Source organism: Serinus canaria, chromosome 12 (genome assembly GCF_022539315.1).
Source record: "Serinus canaria isolate serCan28SL12 chromosome 12, serCan2020, whole genome shotgun sequence".
NCBI classification, from domain to species: domain Eukaryota; kingdom Metazoa; phylum Chordata; class Aves; order Passeriformes; family Fringillidae; genus Serinus; species Serinus canaria.
The window spans coordinates 14,962,725-14,981,090 of NC_066326.1; the positions used below are offsets into that span (position 1 = coordinate 14,962,725).

Sequence of the window (18,366 nt, forward strand, 5' to 3'; positions counted from 1 at the left end):
CCCAACGCGCCGAGCCCGCGCGACACCCCGGCGGGGCAGCGCCGGCGCGCTTTACGGCAGCGCCCGCCGGCGGGAGCACGTGGCGGCGCCATGAAGCGACCGAGTGAGCGCCGGGAGCGGCTCCGGGACGGGACGGGCACCGGGACGGCGGGGACAGAGGGGGCGGGCGCGGGAGGCGGCCCGGCGGGTAGCGGCCGCCCGTGGCCAAACGAGCGGCAGCGATCGAGAGGGAGGGAATCGGGGACTGGGGCTCGGGGGAACGGCGGCGGGAGCTCGGTGGCGGGGATGTGCGTGTCGGTGCACGGCGCTGACGGGCGCGGTGCGTTGCAGAGCTGCGGAAGGCGAGCAAGAGGCTGAGCTGCCACAAGCGCTACAAGATCCAGAAGAAGGTGAGGCCCGGCCCGGTGCCGCGTTTGGCCGTTCTGGGGCCGCTGCGCTGCAGTTTCGGGCCTTACACTGAGAATGTTTCTTGTGCCTGATTCAGATCAGAGAACACCACCGAAAAGTCCGGAAGGAGGCCAAGAAACGCGGACACAAGAAGCCCAAGAAGGATCCCGGAATTCCCAGTGCTGCGCCGTTTAAGGAGGAGCTTCTGCGGGAAGCGGAGCAAAGAAAGCAGAGGGTAAAACGCAGTTTGTGGTAAAGAGGGCAAAAACCGAGACCATCCCTCTCTCTGAGGAAGCTTTGTGTGTATAAGTGAGCACTCAGAGTAGCAGTCATGGTAGCTGGTGCCAGCAGACTCATACTTTGGAAAAATGATGTATTTATTTCCAGCGTTGTACAGTGTGTAGTGATTATCTCTTTTATTTTAACCTTTGTTTCCTCACTGTGCACGGGAACACGCTGGAAGGGTCATTTCTAATGCAGTCAGAATTCCCTGTGGTGCTGGGAGTTAAATCATGGCATTATGTGATTACACAGAGAATAGGGATCTGCTGTCTGCAGTGTGGACAAATGTGACATTTGTCAGATGCTGTGGTGGCTGCAGAGCTGCTGCTTTGGGATCAAGCTAATACATGGCTGCCTGTGGGTAGGATGCAAAAAAAAGAGTCACTTGAGTCACTTGGAGAGCCAGGACTTCTAACTGAGCTGGCTCAGGAATGGGGAGAAAGAACATTCTTCCTTACCACTTTCAAAGACGTTTTATCTGGCCTGGGTTTTTGTTTGCAATCAGCTTGAAGAACTGAAACAAAAGCAGAAGCTCAACAGACAGAAAGAACATGAAAAGAAGAGGAAGCTGGAAGCTAAAAATAATGCAGCCACAATCAAGGAGAAAGCAGAGGGAAAGGTAGGGGTCCTGTCCTGTATGATTTTGATTCCATGAACCTGTAGAAGTCATCCTGAAACTGCACATTCTTAAGCAGTATGTTTGATTTTCATGCTGAATAGGCCCACAAATATTAGACACTAATCCTCATTTAAATAATTCCCTTTGTTTTTATTTACTTTAGGAATCCTCTGGCAAAGCTACAGGAAAGACTAAGAAACCACTGAATAAAAATTCTAAGAAATCATTCTGCAGAGAGCTTATGAAGGTGAAGTGCTTTAACTGTTTTTATATCATTAGATGAGTCAGCAATAAGACCACTTGTTATTTTCCTTTTTTTGTGTTACTGTTTAGATCACAAAGTTTGTCTGTGAGAAACTGGAACCCTGAAATAAGGGATTTTACAACAGAAAACACGAACAACTATTTTTGTAAGCCACAGCTATACCAGAATTGTCTTCTGGTCTGTGATGTCTTGTCTTTTTTCTGACCCAGGTGCTTGAGGCTTCAGATGTGGTTCTGGAGGTTTTGGATGCCAGAGATCCAATGGGCTGCAGGTGTCCTCAGCTGGAGCAAGCTGTCATTTCTTCTGGAGGGAACAAAAAGCTGCTCTTGGTTCTGAACAAAATTGGTAAGAAACACAGGTTTTCTCAGTGTCGCTGGCACTGTGGTTCTGTGGCAGGTGAGCTATGAAGATTTTAAAGGAATCTGAGATTCCATTGAAGACATGAGATCCAACTCTGAGCTCACTAAAAAGGCTGCAAATTACCAAGTACCAGCAGCTAAGTAAAGAAAATAAAATAACAAGAGCAAAGGGAACTTTGTGGTAAAGTAGCCTTGCAAGGATTGTGGGATAACCCTTCACAGAACATCATTCTGTACCATACAAAGTCTTCAGTAAGACCCCAGCATTAAAATCCTAATACAGAGGGCCAGAAGTGTAAATGTGGTGTGTTCTGCTGAGGCAGAGACTCTGTGTGCCTTTGGGGAATGTACCCAGTACTTTATACTGGAGTTCTCAGCCAAAGGGCATCTGTCATTATAAGATTAATTTAAGGAGTGAAAGAACTGCTCTTCTTTCCAGATTTAGTGCCAAAGGACAACATAGAGAAATGGTTGAATTATTTGAAGAAGGAGTTTCCAACTGTTGCTTTTAAGTCAGCAACAATGATGAAGGACAAAACTATGGTAAGAGCACTGCAGGCTGTCCCATGAAAAGGACATGTGTTGGCAGTTATACATGTTGAAACATCTTTAAAATTCCTTTTCCCCTGATTTGATTGCACTTCTGGGACTAATGGATGTGCCTTTACACTTTGAGCTTTGCAATACAGTGGGGGAATTCTTACCTCTGCAACTACAGTAGATGAATAAATCTAAGTGTCCATATTTTATCTTCCTTAATAGCTCCTAACCATGGGGGGTTTTTTTGCCTTTGAATCCTGTAGCAGGAACAGGTCAGAAAAAGACATGCACGTGTTGATTTCTCAGAAACCTCTCAGTATTTTGGAAGCAAATGCCTTTTGAAGCTTCTTCAAGGGTATGGCAAGACCCAAGACAGAGCCATTCAGGTTGGGGTGGTAGGTAAGTGTTTGGAGAAACAGGAGGAGTTTCCTTCTCCCATAAAGCTTTGGGATCCTGTATTAGTGGACTGGGTAAAACTGCTAACACCTGGTTTGCTAATGAGCTTTCCAGTCATTGTTCTTTGATCTAAGGCTCTCAATGCTGTAGTGCTTTAGCTGCCAGAGATCCATGATGTGCTCCACTGGCCCTGCTTTCCTCATGCCTGACAAAAATCCCACAGAACATAGCACTACAAATCTTACAAGTGTGAGAAATGAGGATACATTCTTTGTCTTATTTCTGTAGTGAAGACTTCAGATCCAACTCTGATCTCACACTGATGCTTACCTTAGCAAAGATACCTGGAAGAAGCTGTTCTGATGGGTGTTAAAGGCTGTTTTCTTAATTAACTTACAAAGATTTATGTGATTTTTCCTCAGGTTTCCCTAATGTGGGAAAGAGCAGCATAATCAACAGTCTCAAAGGAAAGCGTGCTTGTAATGTTGGCCTGGCAAGAGGTGTTACCAAGTAAGCTCAGTCTGATCAAAGCTGTTCTTTTCCTTGTTTGTTGTGTTTCAGTCCATTAGGGGCAAAGCACACCAGTGTGCAGTTTTAAATGCACATTAAAATTTGCAAAATGAAAAGTATTGATATGGGATGGAAAATCTCTCCAGAGGATACAGTGTATAAACTTGATGTTTTGTTTGTTTAAATTTCTGTCTTACACAAAGCACATGATGACAAAACATTGAAACTGACTGTATGAAGTGCATTCAATCCAACACTGAGCTTTGTGTTTTGCATCCCTCACCATTAGCAGTCCTTCACTGATTATCTGCTCACAGTGCATTTTCCTTTGAACAGGTCTGTGCAAACTGTGCACCTTGATAAGCAGACAAAGATGCTGGACAGTCCAAGTATAATTGCAGATCCTTCTAACAGTGCCCTTGCTCTGGCCTTGAGAAGTATCATAGACCCTGAAGGATCAGACTCAGCAGATGTGCTTGAAGGAGTAAATGCCATAATAAATCACTGCAGTAAGCAGCAGGTGAGCTCCATCTTTTTCTACATCTCTCACTGCATCAGACATCTCTGTAGGTTTCTTAGGCCCAGTAATGAAAGTTCATTTTGCTGTAGTTAATTCTGATAATTTTTGAACTGCTTTCCCTAAGCATGCAAAGTGGCAATGCCAAGTGTGATCCTTCATCCTTTCAAACAGAAGGCAGAACAGCATGCTGTGATCCTAACAGCCAGAGTAAAGAGCATTGCTTTTAAGACCTCATAACCACACAATCGGAGAGTGAAAAATGATGATACTGCCTGTATACTGCCTAGATTACAGTGAAGACCTCAGATCCAACTCTGATTTCACTCTAGCTTCAAGCAAATTAACCTAAGCCTAATTGCCTTTCAGTTACTTGAGAAAGAAGTGTTTTCACAGACCAGTGTGCTGTCCTGTTGCAGCACGTCACAGTTGAGACAGCCACAATACACAGACTATCCCCACACAACTTCAAAAAGCTTCAGCCCATACAGAGTAACACCTTACCAAATCAGAAGGCTGCAAGCATCTGCCCTTCTTGTTCTTCAGCCCAACCTTTTATCCCCTCCTGTTGATGCATTGCACCTGTGTGCCCTCTGCTCCCTTTGGTGGTTGCTCAGTGCCCCTGGGCACTCCATGGCTCATTGCTGTCAGTGCTGCTCACAGCTGTGCCCACTGGGGATGAGGCTGGGCCAGCCCCACTCCCAGTTACCACAAACTGTGCACCTACACTGTCTCTGTACACCTACGAGTTTGCTTGAATGGCAGATGAGTTTATTGATGAAGGAGTCATTTTGCTTTCTAATGTTCACTCCCACATGCGGGAGAAAAACAGCTTTTCTCTTACTCTGTCCTCACTCTTATCCAACTTTATTTGTTCTTTTACTCCTAAAACTATGAGAAGGATAGGCATGTCTTTCTAAATGTGCCATTTTCTTTTGCCCTAGGTAATGATGCACTATAATATCCCGGATTTCAGGGACCCTGAAGATTTTTTATCGTTACTGGCTCAGAAGAGGGGCATGCTGAAAAAGGGAGGTGTCCCTGACATAGAAAATATGGCTAAATTAGTGCTTTGTGACTGGACAGGGTATGTATGCTGTGAACTTTGCTCTGTGCTGCTCACCTTTTCCTCACTGTTAATCCAGCACAGTAGAAGCACTGAGTGCAGCAAACTACTTAAAAAGGAGAGGCTGCTTTTTTCCCTTCCTTTCTCACATTTCACTTGGGTAAAGAGCTGGATTGGTCATCAGATTTAGAGAAGTACCCACAGATAATTTTCTGAAGTTGTGAAGGATACATGAAGAGTCAAAGCCTGTTGCACATTATTCCATAGACAATTTCTGTAATAGAAATCTGTTTTCCTCTCAAATACCAAGTCCATGTTGTCCTCTTCTGGATGGGAAAGGATGTGGCAAACTTTCTTTTGCGTGGTTCCTATATTCTGAGGGTAGGAATAAATGTAACTCAGATTCAGTAACTGACTGACTATCTCCCTTGCTCAAGTGACACAGCTGCTTTTACAGGCAGGTGATCTGTGGTGACAAAGTGCCATTGCATTTTCCTCTCAGGAATGGGCTATCCACTTAATACTGTTGACAACTTCAGAGTCAAATTTTAATATCTCTTGAACTGCTGTTAAACACTTACTAGTTTGAGAGCTTTGTGCTCTGGGTTTCATTTTTAAATACAGTGATTTAACTGTGTTATCTTTAGTTGCTTTTTAATGCTGCTTTTTATTTTCTCAGAGCCAGAATAAAGTACTACTCACAACCTCCAGGATCTCAGAAACCACCACCCTATCTTACAGAACAAAAAATAGCTGAAATGCAGGAGGGCTTTAATTTAAATAACCTAGAACAAGAAAACAGCAACACTGTTCAAGGTAGGACTGTTCTGTAATAGACTACCATTAACCAGAGTCACAGATTGGCCTGGGTTGGAAGAGGCCCTAAAGTCCATCTTGTGCCAAACCCTCAGCTGTGGGCAGGGCCACCTTCCACTCACACCATATTGGTCAGAGCCCCTTGCAGCTTGGCCTTGAACGCTTCCAGGGATGGGGCAGCCACAGCTTCTCTGGGAAACCTGTGCCAGGGCCTCACCATCCTCACAGTAAAGAATTTTTTCCTGCTATCTAAACTAAACCCACTTAGCTAAACTTACCTATAATCAAATCCAGGTTTTCCAGCTCCTAGCAGTTTTCTGTAGATGCCTCAGGGAAAGCTTTTCTCAGAGAATTTCCTTGCCTTGATGGCAGAACCCTGTGTGGGAGCCGTGTCTGTGGCAGGGAGGGGGCAGAAGTTCAGTGTCCCCACTTGGGGCTGGGGCATTACATCTGTGCTGAATGACAGGGACTGAACAGAGACTTCCTGTACTTTCTGCAGCTTTAAAGCACCCCAGTCCAGCAAGCAGCATTGCTTTTCAGTCAGCTGGAATGACAAATGGGACAATAGAGGAAAATAAAGTGATAGAGGAAGGATCAAAGTGGGGAAACATGGAAGCAAGCAAGGAGGAGGAAGATGAAGAAGAGGAAGAAGAAGAGGAATTCACAGAAAGCGATGATGATGAAGATGATATGGAAGAAGAAGAAGAAGATGATGATGATGATGATGTCAAAGAGGTAAATGAGGTTTTCACTAGGATAGGCCTTTTTTCCTGAATTAAGGAAACATCATTGTTCCAAGCCACTTGGCCTCAGCAGTGAGGCTCAGCTCTACAAGGGGCCATTCACACTTTCTCCACGCTGTGTTAGGTTTTATTTGCATAGGAGATTTCATTAATGAGGTTAAAGTAATGTCTCACCTCTGACTTGTAGGAAAGCCAAGTTCAGGTCACCAGAAAAGCAAAGCCTGGAAAAGGCGAAACGAATCCTATGAATTCCAAGGAGCAGAGGGCAGGTGTGTATTCAGAACCCTGGCTTAGGGATGGGCTCTAGTACCTCCAGGATTTGCACTGGTTTTACTAACACATGATTTTCTGTTCTCAGGAAATGAACGTTCCAGATCACTGTCCTTCAGCTTAGATAAACCAGCAGATGAAGATGATGCCTATGATTTTAATACAGACTATGTGTAACAAACCAGGTGGGAAGGCATTGTCTGGAGAGCTGCTTCTGGCTTTCAGAACAGTCAGGAACACTGGGGTTGCGGCAAAAGCTGGAGGAGTGCTGCAGAACCAGAGCTGCTGCAAAGACTCAGCTGTTGCTGTGTCAAATAATGTACATAATAGTGCATCTCCCTGGATAGCTCCAGATTTTATACAGGTCTAGGAAACTGATTGTTATTCAGCTTTCTCATAAAGTTTATTTCCTATATTAAAGCCTATTTTAAAAATTCCTAATAGACTCACTTAGTCTGTTCATTTTGCCTTATAAAATGCCTTTCAAGAGGATAAACCCTTTGTCTTTAAAAGATAAATGATAAATGTTTCATTCTAGTCACGTTCAAACAATATATCTGTTTTCCTAGAGGCTTATAAAGATTTTATCCTTAGAGTATGACTTTAGACAGTGAATCTTCAGTACATTTTTGCAAAACTTGCAGAATTTTCACATGTAAAGGTTGGCTAGAAAATGCTCCTTATTTCAGCTAGATATAAGATATTTTACCCAAACACTGTTTTATGTTCTGAACCTTCACTGGGAATGGTAAATGAGATTTTATTAGTAATCCATCTCCACTGGGAAATGAGTTGGTTGATCTTGAACAGTGCTCTTGAACAAGAGTGTTGTTTCCTGATGGCACCTGTTACACCTGACAATAACTGGCCAATCTTAAGCAGAACACTGCCCTGTGCAGTCAGGATGTGCCGCTGTGCTCAGCCTGTAGCAGAAGTGGGATAGCAAGAGAATTGCCAAGAGGCCCTGCAGCTGCTCAAAGAATTAAGTGTTTATAATAAATGCCTGACACTAAATATTTACTGTGCATCTGTTTTCTTCCTATTAACTGAAAAGTATGATTTCTGTGTTCTTTGATAAATAAGTGTTTTCCTTCAGTGTGTGCTGAGCAATAGATTCTCATGGGCAGCTTAAAAAGATGTCAAGTGCATACACAAACAGGAAGTTCATTTAAGCCTGCTAAAACCCAGCTTGCTCAGCTGAATTGCACTGTCAGCTAATCAAAGTAAAATCTTTCAACGTTGGCAAGTGAATTTACTTAATTACTCCTATTTCAAGGACAAGAATGGTCCTTGTTCTAAGGGTTCATCAAAACCCAGGAAAAGAAACAATAGGTAACAAACCAGAATGGGCTATCCATGACATATACAGAACTACAGGCAGTGACTGCACTCAGAGCAGCAGTTTGAAATCCTTTTAAAGCAGAACTAAAACCATATTCACAGTCAAGAAGGAGTCCTTTACCTCTGCTGCCCTGTGTTTCAGACCAGGCATACTTAGCTGTCCTTGCATGAGCACATGCCTTTTGTCTGAACATCCTCCACCGAGGGCTCTTCACAAGCCTGAGTGCAAACCTCTGTTACATGGAGTAGTTGGCACAGTGGCTGCTGGGATATATCAGCTAATAATAACTATCACTCAATAATACAACTATAAAAAACAAACCAGTAGCACAGGTGATGGGCAACTGACTGCAGAGGGCACAGGCTTCTCATCTGATGAGTTCCCAGATGGGGAAAGGCACAGCAGGAAAAGCTACAGCAGTGTAGCTCACTCAAGAGAACTATGAGGAACTCAACAATAACAAAATTTATCTGTAATTAATACAGCCTGGTCCCCAAAATAAGTAGTTTGTACTATTTTAGAATTAGATTGCTTTCACAAAGACCAGATCAATTCACTATGGCTTTAATCACTTGCTACTGTGTACAAAGGAAACACTTCCTATATCAAGACTGGAATTAGATTGCCATTTACCTGAGGCTGGAGTCAGCATGTTACAATTAGCTTTATTCTTGAACAAAGTTTCATCCACCACTTTACAAAAAAATGGTTTAGTGTTCATTTCCAGGTAAAACCATTTTGCATAGTGAAGTAATATTTGAAGGATTAATCTTTCAAAAACGATTCAATTTTGCAGAATTCTGTAAGAAAGACTTAAACAGAAATGTTTGGGAGATTTCATGCAAGAAAGGGTTGTTGAGGGAATTATTTCACAGGATAACAAAACAAAACCCAGGCAGCTCTTAATTACAGTACACTGCTGTGCAAGATTTGCTGGTGCAAGCACCAGCTGAATTTGTATCTTGTTCTTAGAAACTTTGTTTCTGTAACTGACAAAAATGATCCCCTGCTAGAAGACCTCTAGTAAGGAGCAGGAGAACACAACTGAAATGACAAAAAAGTGCTCGTTTGTGGAGATCTTCCCTTGTTTCCTGTAGTGCTGCTGGAGAAGCATCTTGTGTCACACAGATGACAAGAGCCTCCTTTGGACCTGTGCATTTCAGAACTGCACCTGAGTAAGTGCATCACCTTGTGCTCCAGAAGGCAGGGTCGGCTCTGTAATACAAGCTGGCTTAAAGAAAAATATTCTGCTTGGCTCCAGAAGTTTCCTGAGAAAATGTCATCATTTATTCAAATGGACTCTACTTTGCTTCATAGGCCTCCGAGTGTCTGCGGATCAGGTTGAACTTGCCTGCAGGGTCAGGGACATACCACTTCTCCCAGACTTCAGCATAGGAAGCTGTTCTTCCCCAGGGTTTGAAATGTCCATTCCAGTGGAGCAGCTTGGCAGCTTCCACAAACTGAGGAGAGTACCTTTTGCCAGCACTAGACCCTTCAATTGAAAAAGAAGCATTAGTGTTTGAAATAAAAGCAGCCGAAACACCAACGTGCAAAGCGTTAACTTCAAAACAAAGGATTTAACAAAGGAAATCTTATCATTTATAGAGAAAGGAGGTAATAGGAGAAGCAGAAAAAAGGGCAAAGTGAAAAACAATCAAGTGCAACTAAACGTCACTTTGATCTCTCTGTGTCTATTTTCATACACTGCCTTAACTTCTAAGTTCTTTAAGACCCACTTAACACCCAGATGAATTCAGCAGCCTATGTATTGTTCATCAGAAACATAACCTGAAAAAGCTCTCCCAGCACTGGGGTCTCACCAGTAGAACAGACATGAATGTCTGCCCTTCTCAAAAGTTTTGGAAGAAACACCTTGGATCAAATCAGATACAATATATTTGTGAAAAATGAGAAGGATTTTGAGTAAGTCAGCAGCTTGAGAAAGACTCAGGCCCACAAGCCCCAAGATGGAACTGCAAAGCTGTTTTTCCTAAAGAACAAAGGACAGAATAGGAGAATAAAAGCTCACTTTGCTACATCATCAGCAAGATGTCCAGCTACAGACCTGGAAAAACACCCTAGGGGAGCAGCACCACAAATGCTTCATACGTACCAAGATGTCGGACATTCCACATGGGATCAATACTGGAATGCTGCTTGTAAAACACAATTAGCAGTGGAGGTGTTGTGATGCTGCCAGCCAGAGTTTTACTGTAGAGCTCCTCTCTGGAAGTTGAAAGGATGGTGATCAGTTATTTTTCACTTGCAGCAGAGATACACACACAGCCCTGGGTTCAAGAGGGAAATGCCACCAGCAGAACCCAAGCCCTGAGCTGCTGGCACCCCTAGCCGGGGGTACTTACACCACATTAAGTGCCATCCATTTCTCCAGTTGTTTTGTGATGTTCTGTAATTTCCATTCAGTCAGATTAGCAACAAAAACTCCGGGATTGAAAGAGCAGGTGTTGGCTTTCATGGCAAGCTTTCGGATTGTTTCTTTTTTGTAATCTAAAAACCCAATGTAATTATACTGGGTGGTGGGAAAAAGAGAGTAGAAATTAGCCTAAAATATATGGGGAAGTTCCTAAAGAAAAATGCTGCACAACTCACAGCAGACAGGTGTAAGTTGAAGTTGTTATAGTAAATATCCCTTCCTTTAAAATGAGAGAAAGGCAACCTTAAGAGGTGTAATGTTTTAAAAATATGATTATATAGACTACATATTTTAAGGAATGCTGCATCATCTTAATAATACCATATTATTAATATGGTACCAGTCTCAGATAAAGTACCTTTTATACATTCAGAAATGAAAAATTGTCCCTCCAATGTCCTCAGACCTCCTGCTGTTCCACAACAAGAATTGCTCTCATTGTAAAGCACAGCAAAAATTCCAGGTAATTTACTGTGCCTGAACAGAAACTGCAGGTCCCATTTGTAAAACTGGTTTGGGCAGGGACAGTCACACGTTTAGGTTTCAGCATTTGGAGCATTCCCAAATGCCTGAGATCTACAGTATTGTTATCACTGAACAAGACTAAAACTAACCTGATTGCCTGCTCCACGGACAGCAACTTTACTACTGGTTGAGTCACAGTCATCTGAAAATGCAGCTGCATGTCCAGGTTTCAGTGGGTTGTTGTAAAGTTCAACAATATCATCTGGAAAATGAAAGCAAGCACAAGAGAATCAAAAGAAATCCTGACTAAGTGCCAAGTTAGGCTTTGTTCAGTCCATTGTTACAGCACATAAAGCTATTCAGTTTAACCAAATCCACTCATATTTACAAAGTTTGTACAGAAATGTTTGAGTTCTGTGAGAGATAAGATACTGACCTCAGCATAAGGCCAGTAGCAGCTAACAAAGGTCCCATACCTTGCACTATTACATCATCATCCACATAGATGACCTTCTCTGCATGAGGGACAAAGCTGGGCAAGTAGAATCTTGCAAATGTTAACTGTAAGAACAGCAAAGTAAGAGAAGTGGAGAATTAAATTTAAAATATGTCCAAATAAATGTGAAATTGACTGATTTTTCTGGCACTTATCTATGGCATTAATGTCCAAGACAACTACTATAGAGGAAGTGAAATAGGCAGCAATATCCTACAATTTAAAATAAATAGGTTCCATCAATTCCTGGTTTACCATGAATGTATGCATTGATAAACTAACTTTGAAACTGGTCTATATAAGAATTTATTATTTTTCCACATAGATCTGCAGTATCTCTGAGGTGTTGGCATGCTTAACATGCCAGCTGGGGTGTTTCACTGTGGCTAGCAGCAAAAAATGATCCTAGGCATGCATATGTAGATATTCAAATCCATCTCTCACTATCTAGATACTTAGTTTTACTGAAATTTAGGGATTTTATTATGAAAGATTGCTTCTATGCTAACAGACTTGGTTTTGATCTCCAGCTGGGTTCAAAAGCCAACATCAAAATATAATGTTATTAACTACTAATTGCAAAAAGTAATCAGCATCATCCTCACTGGTTTGAAGGCGTCTGCCTTTTGGGGATCCACTTGTACTTTGCCTTCTAAGACACGAGGGTCGAAATCCAGAATTCGGTATCTGATGTTTTTCAGAGGAGGACTCCTCAGCCACATCCTGCCAGCAGGAGAAAGGCACAGATCTTGTTAGATGAGACAAAATCAAGGGAAAAGCAGGAGACCCAGCTAACAGCGACACAGATCTGGATGTGGCCACTCACTTCCCTGACCAACAAACACATCTGGGATGTAATTGATGCTGACATCAGTGCTGCCCTGTGTGGCCACAGGGGCAAGTCCAGGGTCAGCAACTGCACACCTGGGCCATGTGAAAGGTACGAGGTCACTTCTTGCTTTATCAGAAATACACACTCCTGTTATCACAGGTCCTTCCCAAAACCATCAGTGTGGACAGAAGGGGATTAGAAAAACAGGATCAAAGAACAATCTACAAAAATGGAGAAACATGATTGCCAGCATTTGAATTGCTCAGATGAAGTGTAAAAGTACCTTTTACAACCCTTCCACCAACAAACTCCTCACTGGTTGGATATAAGCCCATTGGAAAAGATATTTCTTTTCCATCCCTGAAACCTGACCAGGAGGAATGGTGGGACTCCCACAGCAGCTCTGTCAAAAAGCTGCTGGGACTAGGAGTCAGGGGAGTGCAGCTCCAGGGAAAGGCAGCTTGCTCTCCTCTCAGAAATACAGAGTTCACCGTGCTGTGGGAATCCAATGAAAAGGTCATTACCTCAAGTGATCCACAGTATCATTCAAAGTAACAATGTGGAAAACCACGTTGGCTCTGGTGTTCTGGTAAATGCTGTTCATGGCTGCAATTGCACCTCCGAGCCTCTCATCTGAGGCTGCAATGACCACAGGAATCTCCTGGTCATTCCTCTCATCTGCCAGCCTCTGGGGAGCTGCAGGAATGAAATCTATAGGCTGAAGTCCTAAGGGACTTGGATCTGTAGAGTAAAAATTACATACTTGTTTTTATTATTATATATTATTATTATCACACTAAAATTCCCAACACTTCAATTATTTCTGCTGTACACTTGGATGTCTGAGCTGAGGTGTGGATTACAGTGAGCCAGTATCAAACATGCAGAGCATCAGCTTTTGAGAATCTGAGATGCTAATGAATAGAATAACACATTTACAGAAAACTGCACACATTTAACCACACATATTCACACACAGCACAAGGTCTTAAAAGGCTGAGCTACAGTAGTCTGCACTTGCCTTTGGTCCCCTCTGCCACACCTATAACCTCATTAACTTTCCCCTCCCATTCACTCAAACCACATGGTAGGTTCTGCCTGGCCAGAGCAGGTGTTTCCCCACCAAATCTTAAATATATTATTATATTATATCTATTTAAAATTAAAATAAAACCCAACAAACCTGACAATTCCCGTCTCAAGAAGTCACTGAGGCTTAGGAAGTTATGGTGAATAACTAGCAAAAATATGACAACAGCCACTATAAGGATAGAAATGTTCACTGAAAATTAAGAAGAAAAATCTTTATCAATATAACCAGAAAACAACTGAGAAACTCAGATACAAAAGATATAAAAAAATCAGACAAGCACATATACACATACCTTTCCTTAACGTCATTTTTCTATTCTTATTTTATTAGCGTAAGGTTCCTGCAAATCTACAAGACAAAAACACAGCAGTCACTGTCAGTGCATTCTTCCATGAGGCACAGCACACCATCATCAGGAGTGTCACAACAGTTTCAGTGTCCAAGGCAGTGACTGTTTCCCTCTGTCAGTTTTATGACATACATAAAACTCTATGTCACATTTTTAAAAGTGAGTATGGTCTCAGGAAGTTCCTAACTACAACCACAGAATCACAGGATGGGTTGGGGTGGGTTGGAAGGAACCTTCAAGATCACCTTGTTCCAGCCCTTGCCATGGGCACAGACATCATCCCAGCTTCTGTGGACAGCCTGTGCCAGGGCCACACCACCCTCACAGGGAAGAATTTCTCCTCAATACCTCATTTAAACCTGCCCTCTGTCAGCTGGAAGCCATTCCCCCTTGTCCTGTCATCCATGCCCTTGTCCAAAGTCCCTGGCCAGCCCCTGTAGGCACTGGAAGGCACTCTAACAGGTTCATGTCCTTCTCATGTTAGGGACCCCCTCACTACAATCACAAATCTAAGGAAGATCTCAGAGATAAAAAGGAAACATGCAGATCTTGCAACTTCACTGACAGAAAAAAAAGGGCCAAACTCCTTCTGCCAATCAAAAGTAATCTGAAAGATCTGGAAAATTATGCATGTTTTCTTTACTGTGGCAACTATTTATTTAACTATCTGAACTGGAAAAATAAAAGCGGGAAAGAAGGCAGTACCATCATGTCATAGAAGGGGGTAGAAACACAACACCAGTGCAATTTCGGTAAGAAATTCAAACATGCTTGTTCATTATTTAAGGGTCGAGGTGAAATCAGAACAAGAGCTGTGTATCCTGGCGTGTGAAGGAGCTATCAAATGACACACAGAAAGCTCCTTAACAACACGCATAATTGCAGAAACGGTGAGAGACTTGCGAAATCCCCAAATTATAACACCTCAGCCTGCGCTGTGACTGTTACATGCATCAGAACCACTTTCTTCCCGCTGCTGCAGACACATCAGCGGAGCCCAACAAATCCCTGCCCTGAGCTCTCCGCGCATCACCGCACTGCTGGCAGGGGCGGGACACGGAGCTTTGCCTGGGAGCACAACGCCACGTCCCGCTGTGCGACTCCCAGCGCCAGGGCTGAGGCGGGCACGGACACGGCCGGCGCCTCAGCTTCCGCGGCAGCCGGGCTGGGGACAGTGACAGAACGTCGCCTGCACAGGGATGGTCACGGACCACAATAAAACCCACACCGCGCCGCTCCGCCGGCTGCCTGCAGCGCACACCGCGCTCCCCGGGCCGCTCTGCGGGCACAGCTCCGCTCTGGGGCCGGCGGGCCCGAGTCCGGCTCTCCCGCACCGGCGACCCGGCCCCTCACGGACCGTCCGCCCGCGCCGCCACCGCGGCAGAACGCGGCCCGCGGGTGCCCGCCCAGGTGCCTGACCGCCGCCAGGAGCCGAACCCCCGCCGCGCCCACCCCTCCGCGATACCGAGGCCGCGGCGGCGCCCGGCGGCTCCGTGGGACGAGCCCGAGGCTGGAGCGAGAGGGCGGCCCGCGAGCTGCCGAGTCAGGGCGGCTTTCCGACAGGCGGCTCCGCGGGGCCTCGCACCTGCCGGGGAGAGCGCCTCCGCCGGGGTCCTGAGGGGCGAAGCCGCCGTTGCCGAGGAGATGCGTCCCGGCGGGCTGGGGGGAGCGGGAGCGGAGCAGCCCCGGAGCGGCGGCGGCGGCACTGAGGCGATGGCCGGGGCTGGAGGCGGCACCCCCGGCAGACGGAGCTCTGGGCGGGGCGGACGGGGCGTGTTTCCGGCCAGCTCAGCAGGCTTCTTCCGCTCCGCCGCTACGAGCGTCGGTAGCAGCGGAGAGGCCGCGCCGCGCCACGCAAATAGCAGGGCCCCAGCCGGGAGCGCGGAGTCGGCTGCGAAGAGGAACGGGAAGAAGCCGGAGAAGCGCCGCCGCCATGCTGAGCGTGTTCCGCTCCATCCCCACGCAGATGGTAGGGCCCGCCCGGGCCTCGGCACCGGGGCACTGCGGGCGACACGGCCGGCGCGGGTTTCAGTGTGCCCTGCACACACGGTCACACGGCCGGCGCGGGCTCAGCCGCCCCTGCGCGATCTTGGCACCCGTGTACGAGGCACGGCTAGGGGGATGCAGGATGAAACCATGATAGTTCGGGTTTTGACCTGCGAGTTGGGACTGCCATGCTGTAAAAGAAAGCTGTCTGTGTAAGGGAAGCCCCTCTGTGCTTCCCTGCCTCTGCTGTGGAAGGACAGAATGGAGCGTGTGCTCCCAGAGAGCCGCCTTTTCTAACGTCATGCCAACATAGATTAGTTGGGCTTGGAAGGAACCACTGGAGATCATCCAGTCCAACCCTCCAAGACAGGATCACCTACCTGGCCAGGAATGAATCCAGGTGGATTTGAAATGTCTCCACGACTTCTCTAGGTAGCCTGTCCCAGTGCTCTGCCATCCTCAACATAAAATTCTTCCTTCTGTTGAGGTAGAACTTGGTGTGTTTTAGTTTATGGCCATTGCTCCTCATCCTGGCACTGGGCACCACTGAAGAGAGTGTGGCACCATCCTGTTGGCACCCACCCAGAGATATTTATTTGTCAGCCTTCTCCAGAATACAGGTGCCACACACACCGTGCCCTCTTAGGCACAGCCTCTTCTGTGGTGATACAGCTTTACTTAGTGATGTTAATGTGACTACAATGATATTTTGAACTTGCATTACTTACCCTGATCAGACAGTGCTTGCTTCTGTTTCTAGGTGATGTGGTCAAGCCTGCAGAGGAGGTGTTTTCAGCCACTGTAAGAAAAATAATTCCAATCTGGTTTGAAAGTTGAACAAAAACGCTGAGAACCCATGGTCAGGTAGACTGTAGGATCTAACCTGAAAGAGTTAAGTGGGCAGGTCTGTGTTTTGAATACCTGATTAAAAGGTGTCTCTTTCCACAGGACTACAAGGGCCAAAAATTAGCAGAACAGATTTTTCAAGGAATCATTCTTGTCTCTGCAGTAAGTATAGTAGATCTGTGGGTGAGAACATAAAGGACTATTTTTTTTTTCTGATCTTATAAATATTTTTCTTATTGTTTGGAGTCACTAAAAGTTTTAAACAAAGTCAGAGGGGCTCTCATGGATTAAAACTTTTCTACTTCCCATCTTTTACTTTCATTGTTGGCCTGCACTTTTGAAAAGGTTTGAAAGATAAACATGCTTTTGAAAAACCTGTATTTTCCTACCTAAATCCACCCCCTGCATCTTAATAATGTAATGGGAGAAGTTTTCCTTCATTTAAAGTTTGAATTTTTTAAATGTTTGTTTTTCCAGGTAATTGGTTTCATCTATGGATACATCACTGAACAGTTTGGATGGACTGTCTACATAGTTATGGCTGGATTTGCTTTATCATGTTTGGTAAGAATGTTTTTTCCCCAAACCAAAAAAATACATGCATTGTTTAATCTGGAATAATTGCTAAATTGAGGGGCTGTCAGCACAGACTAATGCTTGCTACACAGTTCAGATTTATTAATACATATTTGTGCTTCCTTTGATCTGCATAAAATGCTTTGCAGCCCATTAAGTGGTTTTTTTTTTTTTTAAATGCTAGCAGAATTTTTGCAATTTAATATCACTTTTGAGTTCATTTTTAATTTCAGTTAAAAGTTAGAGTAAGTCCAGTTGACAGCATTAGTAGCAGAAAGGACAGGGAGGCTTTCTGTGCAGTAGCAGCTTCTCATGACAATTTTGCCGCTGTCCCCTGCTGCCTGAGGAGACAATGAGGCAGAATATGGAATTTTAGGAGCAATTCCTTATCTATACATGAGAGGTGTCCCACTCCTATTCAGGCACTCCCAGTCCCGTTTTACATGTGGCTCTTACACCTCTCAAGAGTTCAGATACAGCACAATTTGACCAATCACTACTCATGACACACACACATTCCACTTTTTGAAAAGCTCCTGTAATTCTCTGGCATCATCATCCATCTGCTCCTTACTTATTTAGACATTCCTGAGTTACTTACCTGTGATGCCACGTTAGGGGAAGGTCTCAGTGCAGTGTGGGAGGTGCTGGGAATGCTGGTGTCACCTCAGGAGTCCTTTTTTCTTCAGGGTGGGTGCTGTCCTCCTTCTTGCAACACCCTGGGGTGCTTTAGTCACATACTTAAGCGTGACTTTGTAATGTAAACCGTAAATGTATATGAAATTGTAAGAGTTTTTAAGGACTAATAGATAATGAGTTAGGGCTGAAGATTTTCCTGAGGAGCTGTACAGAACAGCCCCTTAGCACTCCATGTCCCTGTTCTGACTGCCTCCTTTGCCCTCAGCTGACGCTCCCTCCGTGGCCCATGTACCGCCGCAATCCCCTCAAGTGGCTGCCTGTCCAGGAGTCGGGCACGGAAGAGAAGAAGGCAGCAGACAGGAAGCCAAAGAGACATTCTAAAAGCTAAAAATTATGGTTTCCAGGCTGTTACTTTGTTAAGTTTTGTTAAATTAATTTCCATTGAGAAATACTTCTTGGCTTAGTGTTTGGGTTTTTTCTTAGTACTTTGTATCCATCCATGAGTATAACCCAGCTCTGCAGGGAGCATGAAGGCTGA

The 18,366-nt window shown here is 44.7% G+C and overlaps 3 protein-coding genes and 4 non-coding genes across 8 annotated transcripts; 6 read left to right on the plus strand and 1 right to left on the minus strand.

Annotated features, from left to right (window-relative positions):
* Positions 1-3: 3 nt before the first annotated feature.
* GNL3 (G protein nucleolar 3) lies at positions 4-7,207 on the plus strand. Its single transcript, XM_030228122.2, has 15 exons — positions 4-103; positions 331-389; positions 485-622; positions 1,175-1,288; positions 1,452-1,535; positions 1,763-1,898; positions 2,352-2,455; positions 2,716-2,851; positions 3,271-3,358; positions 3,695-3,878; positions 4,820-4,962; positions 5,621-5,757; positions 6,257-6,492; positions 6,688-6,769; positions 6,859-7,207. The coding sequence occupies exons 1-15, from the start codon at positions 91-93 to the stop codon at positions 6,945-6,947; spliced, it is 1,743 nt and encodes a 580-aa protein (XP_030083982.1). The 5' UTR covers positions 4-90; the 3' UTR covers positions 6,948-7,207.
* LOC115484129 (small nucleolar RNA SNORD19) lies at positions 1,952-2,024 on the plus strand. Its single transcript, XR_003944859.1, has one exon. It is a non-coding gene; the product is annotated as a small nucleolar RNA SNORD19 (small nucleolar RNA).
* On the plus strand, positions 3,100-3,173 carry LOC115484131 (small nucleolar RNA SNORD19). The gene has a single exon (XR_003944861.1). It is a non-coding gene; the product is annotated as a small nucleolar RNA SNORD19 (small nucleolar RNA).
* Positions 3,553-3,628, plus strand: LOC115484132 (small nucleolar RNA SNORD69). Its single transcript, XR_003944862.2, has one exon. It is a non-coding gene; the product is annotated as a small nucleolar RNA SNORD69 (small nucleolar RNA).
* On the plus strand, positions 4,133-4,209 carry LOC115484130 (small nucleolar RNA SNORD19). Its single transcript, XR_003944860.1, has one exon. It is a non-coding gene; the product is annotated as a small nucleolar RNA SNORD19 (small nucleolar RNA).
* A 1,550-nt stretch (positions 7,208-8,757) lies between the features above and the next one.
* Positions 8,758-15,527, minus strand: GLT8D1 (glycosyltransferase 8 domain containing 1). 2 transcript variants are annotated; one of them, XM_030227876.2, is made up of 10 exons: positions 15,367-15,527; positions 13,725-13,780; positions 13,523-13,621; positions 12,864-13,080; positions 12,113-12,230; positions 11,488-11,572; positions 11,161-11,273; positions 10,476-10,642; positions 10,226-10,338; positions 8,758-9,604 (listed from the first exon to the last, which is right to left on the minus strand). In XM_030227876.2, the coding sequence occupies exons 2-10, from the start codon at positions 13,738-13,740 to the stop codon at positions 9,414-9,416; spliced, it is 1,119 nt and encodes a 372-aa protein (XP_030083736.1). In that variant the 5' UTR covers positions 13,741-13,780; positions 15,367-15,527; the 3' UTR covers positions 8,758-9,413. The 2 variants fall into 2 exon arrangements, with proteins under 2 accessions (XP_030083736.1, XP_009089274.1); XM_009091026.4 differs by lacking the exon at positions 15,367-15,527 and adding an exon at positions 15,247-15,319.
* Positions 15,528-15,539: 12 nt separating this feature from the next.
* SPCS1 (signal peptidase complex subunit 1) lies at positions 15,540-18,279 on the plus strand. Its single transcript, XM_009091024.4, has 4 exons — positions 15,540-15,750; positions 16,716-16,775; positions 17,091-17,177; positions 18,094-18,279. The coding sequence occupies exons 1-4, from the start codon at positions 15,715-15,717 to the stop codon at positions 18,214-18,216; spliced, it is 306 nt and encodes a 101-aa protein (XP_009089272.1). The 5' UTR covers positions 15,540-15,714; the 3' UTR covers positions 18,217-18,279.
* The last annotated feature ends 87 nt before the right edge of the window (positions 18,280-18,366 follow it).

What these genes read in the sequence shown, in the direction of transcription:
- GNL3 (XM_030228122.2), top strand. An exon ending in CTTGGTTCTGAACAAAATTG is followed by an intron (nt 1,899 to 2,351) that starts GTAAGAAACACA and finishes TCTTCTTTCCAG; the next exon opens with ATTTAGTGCCAAAGGACAAC. An exon ending in GTGCTTTGTGACTGGACAGG is followed by an intron (nt 4,963 to 5,620) that starts GTATGTATGCTG and finishes TTATTTTCTCAG; the next exon opens with AGCCAGAATAAAGTACTACT.
- SPCS1 (XM_009091024.4), top strand. Translation starts at nt 15,715, where the DNA reads ATGCTGAGCGTGTTCCGCTCCATCCCCACGCAGATG. An exon ending in GCTCCATCCCCACGCAGATG is followed by an intron (nt 15,751 to 16,715) that starts GTAGGGCCCGCC and finishes CTCTTTCCACAG; the next exon opens with GACTACAAGGGCCAAAAATT. An exon ending in GATTTGCTTTATCATGTTTG is followed by an intron (nt 17,178 to 18,093) that starts GTAAGAATGTTT and finishes CTTTGCCCTCAG; the next exon opens with CTGACGCTCCCTCCGTGGCC.
- GLT8D1 (XM_030227876.2), bottom strand. An exon ending in CTTGAGACGGGAATTGTCAG is followed by an intron (nt 13,081 to 13,522) that starts GTTTGTTGGGTT and finishes TTTACTCTACAG; the next exon opens with ATCCAAGTCCCTTAGGACTT. An exon ending in GATACTGTGGATCACTTGAG is followed by an intron (nt 12,231 to 12,863) that starts GTAATGACCTTT and finishes TCCTGCTGGCAG; the next exon opens with GATGTGGCTGAGGAGTCCTC.